The sequence below is a fragment of the Megalobrama amblycephala genome, linkage group LG22 (genome assembly GCF_018812025.1).
Source record: "Megalobrama amblycephala isolate DHTTF-2021 linkage group LG22, ASM1881202v1, whole genome shotgun sequence".
Taxonomy (NCBI): Eukaryota; Metazoa; Chordata; class Actinopteri; order Cypriniformes; family Xenocyprididae; genus Megalobrama; species Megalobrama amblycephala.
Window position 1 is genome coordinate 20464612 of NC_063065.1, and position 22548 is coordinate 20487159.

At 35.8% G+C, this 22548-nt stretch overlaps 1 protein-coding gene across 2 annotated transcripts in view; it reads left to right on the forward strand.

The window, feature by feature from the left end:
* Positions 1-22548, forward strand: part of stau2 (staufen double-stranded RNA binding protein 2) — a 181068-nt gene that overhangs the window by 73793 nt on the left and 84727 nt on the right. For both annotated transcript variants that reach the window (XM_048175528.1, XM_048175529.1), the window contains exons 9-12: positions 1943-2080; positions 8765-8896; positions 10938-10995; positions 20911-21215. In XM_048175528.1, coding sequence (XP_048031485.1) covers positions 1943-2080; positions 8765-8896; positions 10938-10995; positions 20911-21215 — 633 coding nt within the window. The remainder of the gene's footprint in view (positions 1-1942; positions 2081-8764; positions 8897-10937; positions 10996-20910; positions 21216-22548) is intronic.

A 22548-nucleotide genomic window follows, 5' to 3' on the forward strand; every position in this document is an offset into this window, starting at 1 on the left:
TTTATTTGTATAGCGCTTTTCACAATACATATCATTTCAAAGCAGCTTTACAGAGAATGCATGTCAACATCACAATTTAAAGAATGCAGTTAGCAAATAATGTAATAATTTAGGCAATTAATTTACAATCACTGTTAGCAGTTTAACTGAAGGTAGAAGCAATGAGCTCCTGGAAAAATGAATTACATGAATAATATTTAGGATATAGAAATTGGGCAATGTGCAATACTATTATTATACCTAGATGTTGCACACAATAAATAACAAATAAAAACTAACTTTATGACATTAGCTTTACAATAATAATCAGATAGTAATGCTCAATGAACACACAAACTATACAATCACTTTAAGTTGCTATTTAATTCTGTATGACTGTATGGCTCTCTTCAACAGCATCGCAATAGTCACCAAACAATCACACGTCTTAATAAGCAAATGTTACTCAGCTCTTTTTACAAACAACACTGAGCTCATTGTAATTACAATCTCTGACGATATCAAGCATTCTGTCACGTTCCAATCCCTCGCGCAGCATCGGATCCGCGAGTGCGCGCAGAGTTGGGCTCATTCCAGCCGCGGGTGCGCTGATGCGGTTATTTTTATGGATTTAAAATACAAGTAGGCCTACATCAAATAAACACATCTAATTAACAGTTCAGTCTTTAGAAATTGTAGGTTTTGCACGTCAAGTTAGTACTGCTCATCTCGCTCATTAACAGCAAACTGATTCTTCCATTCTTCTTACCTTTGCTGCTGATGCTACGATTCTTTGTGTTTACATGTGTTCCTTCATTGTATGTTCCTCATTTCGTTTTTCTCCTCTAATAACAAATTTTGATCCCTAAATTTACAAAAATAACGGCTACTGTTGGAATTCTGCCAAGCGCCCGCTTGTGTTCGTTAACTGAGTGATTGCGTCAGTACATGCCTATAGGTCTGATGTCTGAAAATAATAAATGCTCACCAAAATGATTTTATGACAAATAAAGCATTATAGCTCATTTATATTTGTTTAATTCACTTTAATTTAAATTTAAAAACAAAAATAAATTGTAAAGCTATAATTTTTTTTTTTTAATTGTGGTCGGCATATTGCGGGCCACGTTTATATTCGTGACGGGCCGCATGAAGAATAGTTTAATCAAAAACGATAAACAATAGTTGCTCTTTTCCATATAATGAAAATGATTGAGCATTGAGTCTGTCAACTCAAAAAGAATCATAAAAAAATGTCGGTTACACTTTTTTTTTACAGTACGTGTACTTACAGTGTACTTACCCAAGAAAGTACCGGTAATATAAGGTAGCTAAATGGGTTAAGGTTGGGTTTAGGGATAGGTTCAGGGTTAGTAATTATAACCCAGTTATTGTAATTGCTATAATAAGTACATTGTATGTACATGTGGAACAGGACTGTAAAATAAAGTGCTACCAAAATATCATAAAAGTGGTCCACATGACAATACATCAATACAAATCTTCTGAAGCCATACAATAGCTTTTTGTGACAAACAGATTGAAATAAATGTCATATTCATTGAAAATCTTTGTCATTTCAGAGTTTGACAGCCCTAATCCAAATTTATTTATATTTAATGGAAATGCAAGTTGATCAGAAATTCACTTTTTTGTTGCACAGAAAACCAGGAACAACATGAGGGATCTCATTTTGTGTGATCTATTCTTTTAATTAATTCAGGCTGTTCTCTTTTAAAATGATAGAAAGACTTTTATATCATACAGATGTTTATGGCCTCACTCATTCACTCACTCACTCAGTCAGTAACTCATTCACACACACTCATTCACTCTTTTGTCATTCTCCTGACAGGGTTACTGACGTGAACATTAACCAGCCGTCCATCTGTCCCTCTGCTGCTTTATCTGTGTCTCTCATCCTCATTCTCATTTTCTTTTTTGTTCTCAATTTCTCTCTCAGACAGGACCAGAATACGGACAGGGCATGAACCCTATTAGCAGATTGGCTCAGATTCAACAGGCCAAAAAGGAGAAAGAGCCTGAATATATGCTGCTTTCAGAGAGAGGAATGCCCCGCCGTAGAGAATTCATCATGCAGGTAAATTTAATAAGAGAGGGAATCAGGAGGTATAAAGTAAAAGAAAATCTATGAGGCAGAGGGGGGGTGGGAGTGAAGGACAGATGAGTCCTGCACAAACACTGATAACCTCCCACTGTGCAATCTGTCTTAATCAGAAAGACTGTCACCTCCTCTGGCTCTGATTACCACTGACCTTCAGCTCTGTCAAAGTCAGGCAGAGACTCTTTTTACACACACAGTTGCTTATTCACTCTTGGAAATGTCAACTCATTGCAGTTGTTAATGGATAATTAGTCTTAATTTAGGTCATTTACGTGATGACAATAACTTGCCCGTGGACTTTGGGTCCAAGCACATTTCAAAGCTTAAACACACAACTTTGTGCAAAAGCTTCTGCCCAGCTCAACAAATATGTGTATTTATGCCCTTGACCTCTTGCATGAAGGTATATGCAAATCCCAGGCATGGATGAATATTGACTGTTGGCTTGATTTCTTTTCCTGATTGTTCACTGCATCACACATATGCACTTAGCCCACATCACATCACCGGCTGATGTCCGCTGGTTTATTACAGGTCATTAAAACAACAATAACTGTATTGCTCGTTGCCCAGTGAAAAAAATTGACTTTACCTCATACAGTAAAAATGAAGCCCCCTGTAGTCATAACGGCAGTGCCTAGTCCCTGTGAAAAAAGCCGCACAAATACTAGCAGAATTGGCTCAAAATCGCCTCAGATTTCCACATATTTTTTTGAAATGGCTCCAACTTGGATTTGCTTTTGGACTCTCGTTTTGGATCTTAAATCATGAAAGAATCTTAACCCTGGGCTTAAGATGACCAGTCAAAACTTGTACGGCTTTTTTTTGAACCGAGATATCTGCACTTGTTCTTTGAGCATTTTGTAGTGTAGTATATGGAGTGCAGTAGATTAGAGCAGAATAGAGTATAGAGTGGAGTGGAAGAGAAGTATAGGATAAAGTGCAGTAGATTGGAGTTAAATTAACAGTATACATTGGAGTTGAGTAGAGTAATATAGATTAGTGTAAAAAGGTAGATTTGTATACAGTTGTATGGAGTATAATAGATAAGATAGGGTAATATAGTATTATAGAGTTAAAAAAGTATACTTAGGATTGACTAGTGAGTAGATAGGACAGAATAGTATATAGTAGTGTGGAGCTGAAACTGTAGAGTAGGTAGGATAGAGTAGATTTGTGTGAAGATGGATGCACCGATCCGATATTCAGTATCGGCATCGATACTGTGACATTTGCCGGATTGGGTATTTGTCAGATAGGACAGATTAAAATCTGAAACTGTGCTCCACAAAAGGCAAAAAACACATTATAAAGCACCATAAAAGTTTTCGTGCACTATATTCCAAGTCTTCCGAAGCCATTAGATTACATTCAAAAACGGCTGTATGGAGTAGGGTAGAGTTGTTGAATGGAGTTGTTTAGGTTATGTAGATAGGATGGATTGGAGTAGAGTATATTGGATGGAGAACATTTGTATAGAGTATTGTAAAGGTGTATGGAGTAGAGTTGTAAAGAGTAGGGTAGAGTTGTTAAATGGAGTTGTGTAGACTAGATAGGTTAGATTGCATTTGGGTAGATAGGATAGAGTAGATTTGAATAGAGTATTGTAAAGGTGTATAGAGTGGGGTAGAGTTGTTAAATGGAGTTGTGTAGACTAGATAGGATGGATTGCATTTGGGTAGATAGGATAGAGTATATTTGAATAGAGTATTGTAAAGGTGTATAGAGTGGGGTAGAGTTGTTAAATGGAGTTGTGTAGACTAGATAGGATGATTGCATTTGGGTAGATAGGATAGAGTACATTTGTATAGAGTATTGTAAAAGGTGTATGGAGTAGAGTTGTATAGAGTAGGGTAGAGTTGTTAAATGGAGTTGTGTAGACTAGATAGGATGGATTGCATTTGGGTAGAGAGGATAGAGTAGATTTGTTTAGAGTAGTGTAGAGTTGTATAGAGTAGGAGTAGAGTTGTTAAATTAGGTTATGTAGACTAGATAGGATGGGTTGGATTAGAGTAGATAGGATAGGTAGATTTGTAAATAGTATTGCAAAGTTGTATGGAGTAGAGTAGGTTAGAGTTGATAAATGGAGTTGTGTAGACTAGATAGGATGGATTGCATTTGGGTAGATAGGATAGAGTAGATTTGAATAGAGTATTGTAAAGGTGTATGGAGTAGAGTTGTATAGAGTAGGGTAGAGTTGTTAAATGGAGTTGTGTAGACTAGATAGGATGGATTGCATTTGGGTAGATAGGATAGAGCAGATTTGTTTAGAGTAGTGTAGAGTAGGGTAGAGTTGTTAAATGGAGTTGTGTAGACTAGATAGGATGGATTGCATTTGGGTAGATAGGATAGAGTAGATTTGAATAGAGTATTGTAAAGGTGTATGGAGTAGAGTTGTATAGAGTAGGGTAGAGTTGTTAAATGGAGTTGTGTAGACTAGATAGGATGGATTGCATTTGGGTAGATAGGATAGATCAGATTTGTTTAGAGTAGTGTAGAGTTGTATAGAGTAGGGTAGAGCTGTTAAATGGAGTTGTGTAGACTAGATAGGATGGATTGCATTTGGGTAGATAGTAGGGGTGTGACGAGATCTCGTGGCACGAGATCTCGCGAGACTAATATGTGACGAGACTTCTCGTCGAGGCGAAAAGTAGTCTCGTGATGTTGTTGCCATGACAGAGTGTTAGGATGATTAGGAAAGAATATGCCACGCTTCGTTTACATTACGCCTCCACTGTCATTTTGCTTTGTATTTAAATAAAAACCATTTAATTCAGTTGGATAACGGTTGCCACCGCTCCATATTTACAGAGTTACGCGCGATCGCTAAAAGTGAAAGTAAACGCGCGCGCGCATTCAAACGCGATTTCAATACCCCGCATTTTGAAAGCGGCTCCCTGATGAATGCAAATATCTCTCAATATGAAAGCTATCTTAGGCTGGGCAGCGTAGTTGTAACCTCTGAGCTCTGTATCAAAGAAAAAAATTGTCTTATTTGTACTTTGGTTGCACTTATTGTAAAGTAATTACCATAAAAAATGAATAACAGTTTTCTCTTAATCTTATTAAGCACAAACAATAAGGTTTCATTTGTTAACATTAGTTAATGCACTGTGAACTATCATGAACTAACAATGAATGACTATTAACTAACATAAACAAAGATTAATAAATACTGTAGCAAATATATTGCTCATTGTTAGTTGATGTTGGTTAATTAATGTTAATAAATGAGACCTTATTGTAAAGTGTTACCATTTTTATTTATACTGTTTTTATGATCAGTTTGAGGAAAGGACTTCAGTTAGGAGGTCAAAAGTTGTAGAAGCTCATAAATCATGTACAGTAAGGTCTGAAGAGACTGAAATCATACAGAAGAGAAGCCAGTCAGTTGAGTTAGTGGCAAAACCTTTTACAGTACTTGAGTGTTGTTGTCTTTTACTGCATATGATAATTTATACTCAGTAGAACTGAAATTACATTCATTACAAGATGATTAGTTAAAACATTTTAAAGACACCTGCAGAATATTTTTTCTAGTCATGTATTTCGCCATTGAGGATTTCTTAAAAATAGTGTGTAAAAATCTTGTCTCGTCTCGTCTCGTGAACTCAATCTCGAGTCTCGTCTCGTCTCGTGAGATACCTGTCTCGTCACACCTCTAGTAGATAGGATAGAGTAGATTTGAATAGAGTATTGTAAAGGTATATAGAGTGGGGTAGAGTTGTTAAATTGAGTTGTGTAGACTAGATAGGATGGGTTGCATTTGGGTAGATAGGATAGAGTACATTTGTATAGAGTATTGTAAAGGTGTATGGAGTAGAGTTGTATAGAGTAGGGTAGAGTTGTTAAATGGAGTTGTGTAGACTAGATAGGATGGATTGCATTTGGGTAGATAGGATAGAGTAGATTTGTTTAGAGTAGTGTAGAGTTGTATAGAGTAGGAGTAGAGTTGTTAAATGGAGTTGTGTAGACTAGATAGGATGGGTTTGATTAGAGTAGATAGGATAGGTAGATTTGTAAATAGTATTGCAAAGTTGTATGGAGTAGAGTAGGTTAAAGTTGATAAATGGAGTTGTGTAGACTAGATAGGATGGATTGCATTTGGGTAGATAGGATAGAGTAGATTTGAATAGAGTATTGTAAAGGTGTATATAGTGGGGTAGAGTTGTTAAATGGAGTTGTGTAGACTAGATAGGATGGATTGCATTTGGGTAGATAGGATAGAGTAGATTTGAATAAAATAGTGTAGAGTTGTATAGAGTAGGAGTAGAGTTGTTAAATGGAGTTGTGTAGACTAGATAGGATGGGTTTGATTAGAGTAGATAGGATAGGTAGATTTGTAAATAGTATTGCAAAGTTGTATGGAGTAGAGAAGGTTGGAGTTGATAAATGGAGTTGTATAGACTAGATAGGATGGATTGCATTTAGGTAGATAGGATAGAGTAGATTTGAATAGAGTATTGTAAAGGTGTATGGAGTAGAGTTGTATAGAGTAGGGTAGAGTTGTTAAATGGAGTTGTGTAGACTAGATAGGATGGATTGCATATGGGTAGATAGGATAGAGTAGATTTGAATAGAGTATTGTAAAGGTGTATAGAGTGGGGTAGAGTTGTTAAATGGAGTTGTGTAGACTAGATAGGATGGGTTTGATTGAGTAGATAGGATAGGTAGATTTGTAAATAGTATTGCAAAGTTGTATGGGTAGAGAAGGTTGGAGTTGATAAATGATTGTATAGACTAGTAGATGGATTGCATTTAGGTAATAGGATAGAGTAGATTTGAATAGAGTATTGTAAAGGTGTATGGAGTAGAGTTGTATAGAGTAGGGTAGAGTTGTTAAATGGAGTTGTGTAGACTAGATAGGATGGATTGCATATGGGTAATAGGTGAGTAGATTTGAATAGAGTATTGTAAAGGTGTATAGAGTGGGGTAGAGTTGTTAAATGGAGTTGTGTAGACTAGATAGGATGGATTGCATATGGGTAGATAGGATAGAGTAGATTTGAATAGAGTATTGTAAAGGTGTATAGAGTGGGGTAGAGTTGTTAAATGGAGTTGTGTAGACTAGATAGGATGGATTGGATTAGAATAGATAGGATAGAGTATATTTGTATAAAGTATTTTAAAGTTGTATAGAGTAGAGTTGTATAAAGTTGGGTAGAGTTTTACAGAATGGGGTAGATGGGATAGAGTAGATAGGGTAGATGGGAGCAGATCAGAGTTAAATAGAACTGTATGGTGTAAATTTGTACATGGTTGAATGGAAATATTGACTAGGTAGGATAGGATGGATTGGAGTAGAGTAGGTAATATGAAGTGACGAAAGTGAAAGTGACATGATGTGAAGGCCAAGTATGGTAACCCATACTTGGTATTTGGCCTTTGCATTTAATCATCCAAATTAACGCACACATTAGGAGCAGTGAGTAATGAACACACACCGTGGTCACATACACCGGAGCAGTGGGCAGCCATTTGGGCATTAGGTGCCTTGCTGAAGGGCACCTCAGTCGTGGATATTAAGAGTGGAAGAGAGCGCAGTTCATTCACTCTCCCAACTACATTGAGAATCGAACCCGCAAGAATAGTGTAGAGTTGAAGGTTGTAATAGTTAGGGTGGGGTAGAGTTAAATAGAATACTATGGGATAGAGTACACAACTCTGTACTAGACTAGATAGGATGGATTGAAGTAGAGCAGAAAGGATATTGTAGAACTGAGTAAATTAACATATAGTGGATTAAAGTAGTACAGAATAAATTAAATAGATCAGAGTGGAGTGGAATAGAGTGAAGTAAAGTTGAGTACAGAAAAAACTTACTTTCCCGCAGGGAGGGAAGCTGCAGTATTTCAGAAGCAGAAATGGTGTAATGAACACTATAGCTAATGAAGCAAAATCATGTTGAGTACCATTCTGAATGATCTGTCAGATGCTCATCCAGCACTACCACACACGTAAACAAGTACCAAGGAGCATCCAAGTTGGAGAAGTTTCTCTTCCCTGTCTCCCGTCCTATAATCCCTCGCTTTAAAGCACTCCGTGCATCTCTGAGCGTGCGGTAACGCAGCCTCTAACTGATTCTCCATGCTCCTTTCACTGTCGCATTAGACTCTGCTTGTGTGTGTTTCTTTTGTGTTTCCCAGTCGCTTCTAAAATTTCCACATTGTTCCCTCTCTGGTCTGTGGGCATCAATACGTGTCTGTTTTCAGGTTTTCAGGCCCACACCATCTCTTCCCACCTCCTGCTTTGCTCCTTATAAATATGAAAAGATGGTTGTCTGGGTTTAGAGACAGAATGACAACAATTTTTTTTTTTTTTTTTTGTAGAGAATATAGTACTATACCGATTGGTTATTGGTTGTGTTTTCTGACAGATTCTGATCTGCTTATAGTTTGCTTGTCTATTTTTTTCATTATTATTATAAGCAGTATAAGACATTTTTTAAACTTTTTTTTTTTAAACAAGCCACATTTGATGTATTGTTGCTTTTTAAATTAATGAATCCTGACCTTAGTATCTGTAGGGTGGGCAAAAACATTCAGTTTAATGTAATCCAGCTGCCATTTAGTCATCAGTGCTACTAAATGTTGAGTTAGTTACAATTTTATAGTAGTGACAGACAGCACTAAACATCTACCACTGTTGGTTTGTTGGCAGGTGAAAGTAGGTACTGAGGTGACCACAGGAACTGGACCCAATAAGAAAGTGGCCAAGCGTAATGCAGCTGAGGCCATGCTTCTTCAACTGGGCTACAAGGCTTCTACACCATTACAGAATACTCCAGAAAAGGTCAGTACTGGTGAAGCTACTTTGAAACTTTTAAGCTACAACAATTAGCAACTATTAAGTTACAACTTACTTTTAATTTAAATGAGTCAAAGTAGTTGGCTACACTACAAGCTGCTAAGCCATTAAAGCTAATGCCATAAAAGCTATTTTAAAAGAATAATTTATTTTAAATCATACTACTATTGGGTTGCGTTTCACATACTTTCAAATCAATGCAATATTTATTGCAAAAAAAAAACATTTTACTAATTAAGTATCTCAATTAGTGTTCATAAATTGGGAACACATTTTACACTAAATTCAAATAATAAAACAAAAAATACTTTTAAAATGTAGAATATAATTATATGTCAATAAATTATATAATATATAATAAAATTAATAATTTAATTAAATATTTATATGTAATTATTTCATTACTTAAAAAGTAAATTTTATTGTGATGACGGTAATGGCAACAATTAATGTTGTTTTTGAACTGAATATTTGAAATGAACCATCCAAAAATGTTTCAGACTTTCCCGTTTTTACTGTGTCATTAATAATTATATGAGGTAATTTTGTTGCACATTTATTCAGGGTTTTTTTTTTTTTTTTTACATTTTAGTAACATTTCTGTTAGATGTCTCTCATTTAGCAAGCTAATTTTCCCAATAAAGTAGTTAATAAATATATAATAAAATAAATAAAATCAATTAAATTAAATATTTATTTAATTATTAATTTTACCTTCTTGGGATGACAATGATGATGATGATAGAAATTAATTAGTCATTTTTGAGCTGGCTGTTGGAGAAAAACCACCTGGGGGAAAAAATAAACTTTTTGCTAAATTGTTTCAGACTTCCTTTTTTTTTTTCTTTTTTTTTTTAAGGGTTAGTTCACCCAAAAATGAAAATTTAGTCATTAATTACTTACCCTCATGTCGTTCCAAACCTGTAAGACCTTCGTTCATCCTCAGAAACACATACAATCCGATGGCTCTGTGAGGCCTGCATTGCCAGCAAGATAATTAACACTTTCAAATGCCCATAAAGGTATTAAAGACATTTAAAACAGTTCATGTGACTACAGTGGTTCAACCAAACTAAATAACCAAACTAAATAACGACTTTATTCAACAATATCTAGTGATGGGCAATTTCAAAAGCTTTGAAGCTTTGCAAATATTGTGTTTCGAATCAGTGGTTCGGAGCATGTATCGTTTACTGAAATCACATGACTTTGGCAGTTTGATGCACGCTCCGAACCACTGATTCGAAACAAAAGATTCGCAAAGCTTCATAAAGCAGTGTTTTGAAATCAGATATTGTTGAAAAAAGCCGTTATTTAGTTTTTTTTAGCGCACAAAGTATTCTCGTCGCTTCATAACATTAAGGTTGAACCACTGTAGTCACATGAACTGTTTTAAATATATCTTTAGTAGCTTTCTGGGCATTTGAAAATGTTATTTATCTTGCTGTCAATGGAGGCCTCACTGAGCCATTGGATTTTATCAAAAATATCTTAATTTGTGTTCCGAAGGTCTTACTTACGGGTGTGGAACGACATGAGGGTGAGTAATTAATGACAGAATTTTCATTTTTGGTTGAACTAACCCTTTATCTGTGTCAGTAAAAAAAAAAAAAAAAAAAAAAATATGAGGACTTTTGTAGCACATCAACTTTTAATGAAATGTTTTTACATTTAGGTAACAATTCAAAGTCTCTCTCATTTAGTCAATTATCCCGTTCGTTGCCACATTCATAATGAACAGCATGGCGGAGGTACCAGTGAAAAAGGATGTATACGTTTGTATCATCACGTTGCTGCTTCTTTCAGTGCACACAACCTTAATCTTTAAATCTCCCATCTACTTAGTCTTTGCAAGTTAGTGACACTTATGCTGTGATGTCTCAATTTGGTAGGGATTCTTCCTTTCTAATGGAAACAAGGGAAAGCGACTTGTCTGACATGCATGAAAAAGGGTTTGCTAAACCGGCCCTCTCTCTCTCTCTTTCCATTTCTTCCCGCTCCTCTATTATCTTAACATTGGCTACAGATGGACAACAAAGGCTGGAATGGACAAAGGGCTGCTTTTCCTGAAACAACAACCAACAGTAAGTGTTTTTCTCTCCGTCTGTGTTCCTCAGTGTAGGTGATGCCAGGCCGTTTAATCTATCTGACTGATTAATAAGGAACCCAGTCGGCTCAATCACAAACTCGCTTCTATGGAGAGCCTGTGAATTCTTCCTATTCACGTAGACTTATGTGCTTTCCCAGGGGGTCTGTGAGACCACTGTATTAAACGCTCACACACACATTAACCACCCAAACAGTTTTCCAGGGTACAACCGTGGTCTTCCAGATGGGTTTACACACACACACACACACACACACGCGCACACACACATCCGTTTTCCACCAAAATAGTGCTGGTTTTTGAGCTGTGCTCGGCTGGGAGCCCACGTTTCCACTGACTTTGAGAGACGAGTAATGACGTAACTATGTTACTATAACCTGCCTACAAACAAACATAGCACATCACCGTCTTTGTTTATGAGCATTGTGAATATATTTTAATTCGAATCACTGTCTTATGTAATCACAAGCTGCTTTTGATGCGGTTAGGATTGTAATGAGTTAAAATCATAGCAGTCATTTCACACGTATGATATTTGTAAATAAAATCATTTTAGACAGATGGAGAAACAAACAGAATTAGGACATACACAGAGTGTCTGTCAATTGAACATCTCTGTAAACAGTTTCATGATTATAATGGCAGTGATCTAGTTTTGTTTTGTTGTTTTGAACTTGCAGACATTATTGCACCCCAGGCCTCTGGTGTTATTGGTTCCTGGTTAAATTTTTCCTGGCCAGAACTGTCTCTTTCTACTGTGAAAATGTGTGGGCCTGGCACTAGATGACACTTGAGTTGAAAATTATATGAAATTGCATGATAACAAACAATTTTCTTAAGTGAAAATCATTGTTAAATGCTAAAACAGCCCTAACAGCAGGCCTCAGAGAAATGCAGGTTGCAGGAACGGTAATGCAGTGTGATATGAACAACATCTTTGTGTATACAACATCCCTCAGTGAATCTGCAATGAGCGCATTGTGTAATTAAGCCTGTAGTTTTGTTGCTTACTCGATTTGAACCAGTGTTTGACAACTGTTTTGGATGAATCGATGAAAACAACAGCTTCTCTAAATCATCTCTAAATCAGGTCACTCGTGGTCTAATGTTGGAGTGTTTTTGACCCAACTATGTAGTGGCATTCCTGGAACTTGCACACATGCTGACGAAAGCTCTTGGCTGATGGGAAACCTTTATTATAGTGCTTGCGGCAAGCATTTTGTTTCCTTCCCCGGAATTTTCTACAGTTAATTCAGCTTGAACCGCTTAACGTACTGTACCACTGCATTCAAACTTGTTTTAAAGAACATTTCAGCCTTAGGTTTGCTGCCTATTTTTCATATTTATAATCCTTAAAGGGGTCATGAACTGCGTTGTTTTATTGTTTTATAATGTTTCCTGGGGTGCACTTTTTTAACATCAAAAATGGTCATAGTTTAGAAATAAAAGGCATTTTTCCTACTCTGATTTTAGTCATCTTATTGAATGCTCTGTTTGAAGGGGCGTGAGACTTCAGTGTAAATGCCCACTGCTGTGATTGGCTAACATCTTTCCATTTAAAATAGCTAAGTATTACTCTCTCGAAAACTTTTAGCACGTTTTTTAGGGGTGTACACTGTAAAAAAAAAAATCCCAGTAAAATTTACAGTAAAAAACCGGCAGCTGTGGTTGCCAGAACTTTACCGTAAAAAATACAGTAGCAACGTAAAAAAAATCTGTTAAATTTACGGTAAAATAACGCATTTCATTAACTGATATAATGTTAATTTACCAATCTAATGAAGTACTAATATTTGTTTTGTACCTTTATAATACACTGACAGTCACCAAACACAGTGGTGATGAGTCACATGATGAATCAAAGTTCATCACAAGCAGCTTTTCCACAAGCTGAGAAGGACAATACTAATATATAGAAGGTGCACACAGTGTCATTCACACACACACTAAACACCATCATGGTAACATGCATGAAATTTTAAAGGTGCCCTAGATTGTTTTTTTACAAGATGTAATATAAGTCTAAGGTGTCCCCTGAATGTGTCTGTGAAGTTTCAGCTCAAAATACCCCATAGATTTTTTTTAATTAATTTTTTTAGCTGCCTATTTTGGGGCATCATTAACTATGCACTGATTTTTTCAGCACGGCCCCTTTAAGAGATGCGCTCTATCTGCCACACGAGCTCTCGACTATATTACAATGCATTTACAAAGTTCACACAGCTAATATAACCCTAAAATGGATCTTTACAAGATGTTCGTCATGCATGCTGTATGCATGCTTCGAATTATGTGAGTAAAATATTTATTTAGATGGTTACGTTTGATTCTGTGTGAGTTTGAGGCTGCTCTGTGGCTAAAGCTAACAATACACACTGTTGGAGAGATTTATAAAGAATGAAGTTGTGTTTATGCATTATACAGACTGCACGTGTTTAAAAATGAAAATAGCAACGACTCTTGTCTCCGTGAATACAGTAATAAACGATGGTAACTTTAACCACATTTAACAGTATATTAGCAACATGCTAATGAAACATTTAGAAAGAGAATCAAATATTACAAATATCACTAAAAATATCATGATATCATGGACCATGTCAGTTATTATTGCTCCATCTGCCATTTTTCGCTGTTGTTCTTGCTTGCTTACCTTGTCTGTGCACAGATCCAGCCGTTAATACTGCCTTTCCTTGTCTAATGCGTCGAATGGGCTGGCATTATGCAAATATTGGGGTCATAAATATTAATGATCCCGACTGTTAGGTAACAGTTGTGTTTTCCGGAAGTCTTTTAAACAAATGAGATTTACATAAGAAGGAGGAAACAATGGGGTTTGAAACTCAATGTATGTCTTTTCCATGTACTGAACTCTTGTTATTCAACTATGCCGAGGTAAATTCAAATTCTGATTCTAGGGCACCTTTAAAAATGCAATAAACATTAATTTAACAACATTAGATGTAACATAAAACCCTAATGTACATAACTGATTAGAAAAAAATGAGAAAAACTAAGAAGAAACAGAGTTATTTCAATGAAAATATATCAAATGTGAAGTGTCACGCAGGGAATTGTGGGAATGTCAATTTACGGTTTTTCACTGTAAATTTTACAATGAATTGTTATTTTTCACTTCCAAAAACTGTGAATTTAACGGTATTTTACCGTAAAATTACATTAAATGTACCGTTAGATCTATTACAGTTATTCACTGTATATAGTACGGAAACTTTCTGTAAACCAGTTGACAGTTTTTCACCGCAGCATTTTTACAGTCTTTTACTGTTAAAATCACGGTCAGTTTTTACAGTGTAATGTTACACGTATTTGTACCGCATTGTAGCCTAACCACCAATAATCACAATAAGTTCTGCGTTTTGGTACTTTCAATAAGAAACAAAGTGTCATCCTTCAAATTCTGTCCACGAAATCACGAAATTCAAACAGAAAATGCCATTTTGACGCCTCAGTTTAACCAGCAGCACGAGCGAACACGATCATCTCTTCCTGTTTAAAGGTGCTCTAAGTGATCTTGTGTGGAGTAACTTCCTGTTGACGTTCGAAGTGTTGTCAAACAAAACAGAGGCTAGCTAGACCCTTCCTCCTCCTCCTCCTCCCCCTCCCCTCCGTGCTTCCTGAAACAGTCATGAACGCGCATTTAAAATCATTCTTGTCGGTTGTTGGCTGGAGCATGTTTATTATGTTTTGTGGTCCAGGCTGGACCAGTTTGTTTTTATTGCCGTTTTCGGAGCTTGTGGCGACTACAGAGACTGCGTTTTTTTACAGTGTGCTCAGGGGACAGGCAGCTAGCGGATAGTGAGGAGATGTTTGCTGTATGTGACAAAAAATGTTTTGGCCTAAAAACGTGTGACATCACTTAGAGCACCTTTAATACTAGTTACAGAATAAATATGAAAGAACATCTGAAGGTATGTTGAAAGATACAGTACAACTTACTGAAATGGTCATATCTCTTGTAATCGCTCAATCAGTGTTTCAACAGTGGAAAGACATCAATGAAAGCTTGTAAACAATATCATGTAGCATTTACCTCAGAAAAGCCATTCAGTGTCCACAGCTTGTTAGTTCGCTAGAGAAATGAAATCTTTCGCTTAATATATGCACTGTATTAGCCTTTATATTCATTATATTTTACTTAAACTTTTTAGTGATGTCTTGATTATTTAATGTATGTTTATATAAGTCTGTCATGAAAATGAAAACCACTGTGTAGAAATGATTATATTTCAACAACAAATTGGAGTAAAAACATTTAGAAGTTAATGCAAAAACTGCCTTAGGTGCAGCTTACATGTTCACATACAATTTGTTATTTGAGTGTTGATTATTTTATCTAAAAATAAAAAGCAATTGAATTTAGGCTAAATTGAGCTCAGTTGTTAACCATTAATATTATAGTAGCATAATGTTCTAGTAAGGGCTCCCTACATAGTTTATACCATTAGCAAAGATACATTTTTTATCCTTAAGAAACTTTTAATTATAATTTAATTTAATATATTTAAAGACAAAAACACAATTTGTTCAGTAAACCACTGTTTAATTAAAAAAAAAAAAAAAAAAGCAATTTTATGTTTAGTTTTCTCCGCACCTGCTGTACCGTAAACCGTACCGAACCGAGTCCAGAACTCAGTCACTGATAAACTGTTTGATTGACAGCTCCAGCGATTGCAAAGGGAGCATTATTTGATTGCTTTCTATATAGAATTTAATTACCATTTAAATAAGATTATTTTCATCCTACTAAGAGAAACAACGTGATGTTGACTGTTTAGTCACTGGTTTGATTTATTGACACATAGACAAAGAACATCTGACTGTACTTGAATCATTACATATCAGATCAGGCATTAGAATTAACACCGTTACTTACATGTTGTTGCATTACTGTCGAGTCCATGTCGTAAAAGTCTGTTTGGAAAGCCTGCACTGAAATGTGATTCATTTACCAAAGAATCCAGAGTGAATACAAATAAATAAAGCTTAACTGAGGCACATTGTTGAAAATAAATAACCATAATCCTAGCATTAGGATCCTTTGAAAGGTAATGTTATTTGTAGTCCTGTATCGCTCTTCTCTCCTCGTCATCTCACTAACATGCCAGTGGGCGGGGCTAACGTTGCAATGATGAAAGACTTTTATTGGACTAACAAGGAAGTTTTCAGTTCTGAAACAGAATATTCTTAAAGTACGATGATGACCTCTTATATATCAAAAGCTCAAGGAAAATTTGATTTCTCAATTCATGACCCCTTTAAACTTATGAAATGTAAGGTTAAATTAAGAAGAAAAAATATCTCCCTGTCTTACAGTATTTTGTTAAAAATCTCCCCTTGACTTTCATCATTTGCATACTAAATTGCAATTAAATTAATATTCCAGGTTCAGTTCAGTTCAAACTCAATCAGCAGCTTCTTTTTTTACTTACAATGAAAGTGAATGGGGCTAATTTGTAAGTATTAAAAACATACTAATTATGATTTAAACAGCTTTACAGCCCAAATAATTCACTTGTTTTAATATGAGAGATCGTGTAAGGTCTTTTGTGAAGCTTCGCATTTTTGCTTTTGAATCCCCCCAAAATTGGCCCCATTCACTTCCATTGTAAGCGCCTCACCATAAGCTCAATTTTTGCTTTTTGTAAAGAAAATAAAGGGACAGGTTTTTTTTTTTTTTTTGTGCTAATCTGCATTATGCTACAAATATTGATTGTGCTTCACTTGTTTTGAACCCGGAATATTCCTTTAAGCTTCTATTTTTGTTGACTTCTGTTTCAGTACTGAATTGGTCTTTACAGATTACACAAGTTCTGCATCTAAAGCTGCATGTATAGCAAAAAAAAAAAAAAAAGAAGTGTATTATCCATCTCTTTCTTCATCTCTCTTTTTATCTTTTGGCCTTTGCTCTGTTTTGGAGAGGATCCATTCTCCAGCTTGACTTTGTCACACTGATGTTGTTAGACTCCATCTATCTCCTAATTGACTTCACAGATTTTCTCAACCGTGGAGTCTTTAATGTCAGAATAATGCTTGTTAATTTACGGTTCCTGAGATCTGCCAGTGAGAGAATCAACGTCTCTAAGGGGTGTAAACTCAATTCAGAGCAGATGTACGTGTCAGTGACCTGCGAACTAAGTTTTTCCTTTCCACCCTTGTGAACACAGAACCAGGTTCTCTAAAGCAGATTTATGGTACCTTGTCCATTGCTGCTAAATGTGCAAATTTATCTGCATTTTGATTATGCAAGAGAAATGATTTTGATCCTTAGCTCTGCATTCTTGGGTGTTTCTTCAACTATGCACAGTTTTGGCCCTGTGGACTCTCTGAAAACAGTTTTCACATTCTCGTTGGTTTTCCAACATTGTATATACATGGATCACAGGAGAATTCTGTCAATTCTATTATTTAAAAAAAAACATTTTTTTGATCATTTCCACTCCAGTGTCATTTCCTCCACATCAAATTATGGGATAATGGCATTCTGTGGTGGAAATGACATTTTAAACATTTTTAAATAAGATGGCTGGCTAATTTCTTAGCTAGCATTTTAAATAACAATACTTTTAATAATAGTTTCACACTTTTTGCATCTTTTGACAAAGTTACAGCTTGAAAATGATTACTAGTGATTACTCCTTACAAGTGATGCTTGCCTTGATTTTTCATTCTTTTCTTCATATTTCATGTCAAGCTCTTTACTAATACTGTTGTCTCTTTGATAAGTACACTGTTGGATAACTATTAGAATCACACTTGTTGGTTTTAATGGAAATGATGCCAAGTAAATGTGTAAAAATTTTCACACAATATCTAACATGGTTTATTTCACTCTGTTTATATTACCACTTTTTATGTAATGGTTATTTTTATGATGGATTTTCATATTATTTAGATTGAAAGGTTCTGGCTCAAGGCTATATTAATTCGTCACTTTCACTTTAAAAACAAAAGTGATAGTTCACTGTTTTTGTTCATGCAATAAATGTCAATGGGCTCCAAACCAACATTGGTAATTGGACATTTTTAAAAATATATATATTTTGTAAAGAAAATCACACTGGTTTGGGATGACATGAGGGTGAATGGTGACAGAATTTTAATTTCCCCTTTAACTATCCATTTAAAAGTCCCTCTACCCCCCTTATACCTTATTGTTTAAATGTCTTCAATGTGACAAGTGTGTAATGGTGCAAGATAAGAGAGAATATGAAACAAAAAGGAAATTTCATCAAAATTGCACATTGAGTCACGGATTCCACGGCCTTATGGTCTTAGGGCTTGTGTAACATGCTGTATTTAAAACAACAAGACAGTGTGTCAGGCATTATTAATCAATTTCCTGCAATGGTATCCTGCACTTAAAGGTTTGAGCTTTAATCCCTTGATGCATTCTTCTGAATGTACAAACCCACAGAGATACATGGCAAATGTGTTATAATTTGTGTGTGGCATAATGAACAAATGAAGGAAATGAGGCAGGAGGGATGGATTAAGGGATGTATGGGAGGTCTCAGTGTTGCACTGTGTCCCAGAAAGGCAACACATCTTCTTAATTGAGATTTTTTTTTATTCCTATATAGTCATTCACAGCTATGAGAAGCCCAAAAAAATATGAGAACTCCTTTCTAGATAAGCATTTTAGCAGCTTTTTGTCTGCAAAGTTGTCATAATTTATTTTCTGCTGTATGTTTTTGGTTGCTGGAGAGTATGTGTGAGAAAGAGTCTGTTTGTGTGTATAAAGGGAAAAAAAGTAGAGCAGGATTCCATGAAAACTGAATGTATGAGTAAGACAGGACTATGCTTGTGTGTATGTGTGTGTGTGAATATGTCAGTGTGTTAGTGTTTAGTGTCTTGGAGCATTGCTTCATTGTGTTGATTTACAGTTGGGCCTTGTGTGTTATCTGTTTTAAATCACAGCTTGGGCCATGAGCTGGCCAATCTCCAGCCCACCATTCTCAAATTCAGCCCATTATACTGGGTGGAACCTGTTGGAACGGGGAAAGAGAGAGAGAATGAAAAAAATAAAGAAAAATGATGGTGCCGAGGGGGTGGTGGTATTGTTTTTTCCTTAGCTTTTATGTGCTTTTTGTCGCAATACCCAATTGATGTCATTCTGGCTCACACCTCTAGTTTTATGCCATTTTAAATATGCATTTTTCTCATGCGGGCTTGGGATGCTGATTTGTGTAACATGAAATGCATGTTGTTGTGTGACATTTTAAGTATTCAATGTCAGTTGCCTCTTTGCCAGTTAGCCTTGTTGAAATGGCCGACGGGAACTCCAAACTGCTGGTTTTCATTTACATTCTCACTCCATGAATTAAAGGGCTGCGTCAACGGCACACTGCAGCGCTTAGAGGAACTGCCTATTTACATTTCTCACAATTTTCTGGGATAATATTTACCAGTTTTATGGTCCGAACACTAAGTTAAATCAGTTGTTGCTTGTTCTGGGTTGTCAGAAATTGTGGAGACCAGCCGGCTGCTTTTTGAGACTTCGTTCAGGACAGAAAACGCAAACAGGAAGCAGAATCTGTGCACAGATGAGAACATTTGCTGCAGCTGCTCTGTTAGTCTCCTCTTTTTCTTTTTTCTTTTTTTTCACTCTGTACCGGCTTCTGCAAAGACCCCAAAATTAGAGTTTTGTGGCTTTTAGTCCAAGCTTTGAGGTTATTTATATGCTGTAGTGTACTCATAAAGATGACAAAACTTACTTTTAACAGATGGACGTTTAAAATTGATACTTTGATACTTATGATTTCAGATATTCTTCATGTCTGAGACATTAATATGTTGTTAATGAAACAAAAACAAACAAGACAATATATAATATAATATAACATTATATAATAAATCATTTATAGGGGTCATGAACTGCATTTTTCCTTCCCTGATTTTATCCTTCTGATTTGAACGCTCTATTTTAAGGGGTCTGTCTGCTGTGTAGAACTTCAGTGTAAACGGCCACTGCTGTGATTGGCTGAAATGTTTGCATATGAAAATAGCTAAGTATTACATGTGGAACTCTAGAAAACGTTTAGCACGTTTTTACTTTTACAGTTCTGAAGGTTTACTAATGAAAAGTGTTGATTATAGCATTATATTGAGATGTATGATGTATTATTTTTAGATTGTGGCATGAAAGGTTGCAGTGATGAACACGTAGCTAATCACAGACATGTTGAGTGCATGAAAGCAGTGATCTTGTCATTGTAACTTGATTTCTGCACATTCTCACAACTTGATCATAACTAACAGCGCAAACACACTGTAAATAAGAGATTCGTTGAATATAACAGGACTTTTGGCAAAACTTGCGCTGTTTGATTGACAGCTCCAGCTATTGTAAAGGGAGCATTCTTTGATCACTTTCTATATATAATCAGTTTAAATAACAGATTATTTTCATCCTACTAAGAGAAACAATGTGAAGTTGACCGCTTAGTTACTGGTTTGACTTACTGACAATAAACAGTTTTGAGACAAAGAACATCTGACTGTACATGAATCACTACATATCAGAACTGGTGATTTTGGTTAGACATGTACACATAATCAGTACATATCAAACGATCTGCAACAAAGAAATAGTGACACAGTAAAAACGTTTTTTCTCGTACAAGTGTGTTACGCCATTCCTGTCGGATTCAATATAGAAGACACAGCATCATTTTTTTAATTTCAGGCTTTCTAAAAAAAAATCCAGTGCAGCTACTGTGTTTTTCCACAACCTGGCAACTGCACAACATTTTGCACTCTTCAAAGGCATGTTTATCGCTTAGTTGCTCAATCCAGTGTTAGCGTCAAGTCTGTTATTTACCTACTACTACACACAACTAACCGTGTGTCTTATTCCATCCCTATATAGCACAAAAAGGAATTCTTCACCTCTCCCCGGATGTGTATCAAGAAATGGAAGCAAGCAGGAATAAGGGAGTCCCTGGTGCCCCTGGAAACTATCTGACACCCAAAGACATTGGCCAAGGTTCTGCAGGGCCATTCTACACCCCATCGGTGGGAAACACCGCAGCCATTGCAAGAGAGCTGCTGCTGAGCGGGACGTCACCCACCGCTGAGGCCCTGATCCTGAAGGGGAAAGCACCTGCTTTGGCCTGTGGTTCCATTCAGCCTTCCCAGCAGCTGGAGTATTTAGCCCATATTCAAGGCTTCCAGGTATGGAATGAATGAGGTGATTTTTCAGATTTGTTTATCTCTCTCGCTCTCCACTGCTAGCTCGACCCAGAGAATCATACTTCAAATTTCATAACATCTCTTGTGGAGCCTAAACTTGATCTGCTTGGCTTGCTCTGTTCATCCATCTGGATGAAACTGCGGAAATGTGGAAGTGCTTGCTTCTGTCATTGATGTTCTTACAGGCCGGGGAAGTCATTTCTCAGAGTTACATTTCACTTTTCCTGTCTGTATACCGTTGCAAGCAAGGGATAACAACCTGACCTTAGCTGACACATTATAATTGTTGAATTTTTTTTTTTTTTAATCATGGTTATTAATCTATATTAATTAGTTTACATTAAAATTCTGATTTTTTTGTGGAGCAGCTGCACTTTATATTCTATATGTAAGCTACACGGGGTCCAACAATAAGGATTGCCAGCACTGTATCTTAATTTTTTTATTTATTTTTTTTTTTTTTTGATCATGTACATAATTTGTTTTTTTTTTGTTTTTTTATCCTTTGCAAACTTTGTTATATGCACTACTGTTCAAAAGTCTGGGGTCAGTGCAATTTTTTTTACCTTTATCTGACCGAGTTCTGCTGTGTTCTAAATCACTCAGAAATCTTATGATTCAGTTTTCACACAATATTAGTTCTTTTTATGCCTTTTGCACAACATTGCACCATTTCATGCTTTCCATCTTCAGAAAGATCTTTATTCCTCTCCATATTGCATGAGAACTGTGACTTGCTTAATAATGTGGAATAACCTCTAAGTAGGGTTTCCATTTACCTAAGTACCTGGCAAATTATTTTGTCTGAGATTGATACCAGTTATTTAAAAAGACATGGATAAATAAACAAACAAACACTTTTTTTGAAAAACTAAAATCTGAATGTTTATTGTACTGAAATCCTACTGATATGTCACTTGCATAATAATTTTGAACACAGTGTATAGTATATGATCACACCCTTTCATTCAAGTGCTTTCATTCAACAATACTGATGCGGTATCAAAACTCAAATAGGACTGCGTTTCCCAAAAGTATCATAAGAAACCATTACCATCTTTGCAATCAGCTTAGGTTTATGATGCTTTTTTGGAAAGGCAGCCCAGAACAGTTCTTATCAGAGAACAGAAAAACAAATGAATCCATTAGTTTGAGCTATTTCACAATGAACAAATTGGAATTGTACATAGTTTGTGCATTTGAAATTATTTAAATTGAATGTTAAAAGTTCACATGGATCATGTTCTGTTGTTTAATTGTTGTTAATATAAATCATACACTGTCAGAATAAAAAGGTTCAGAGAAAAAAAAATCT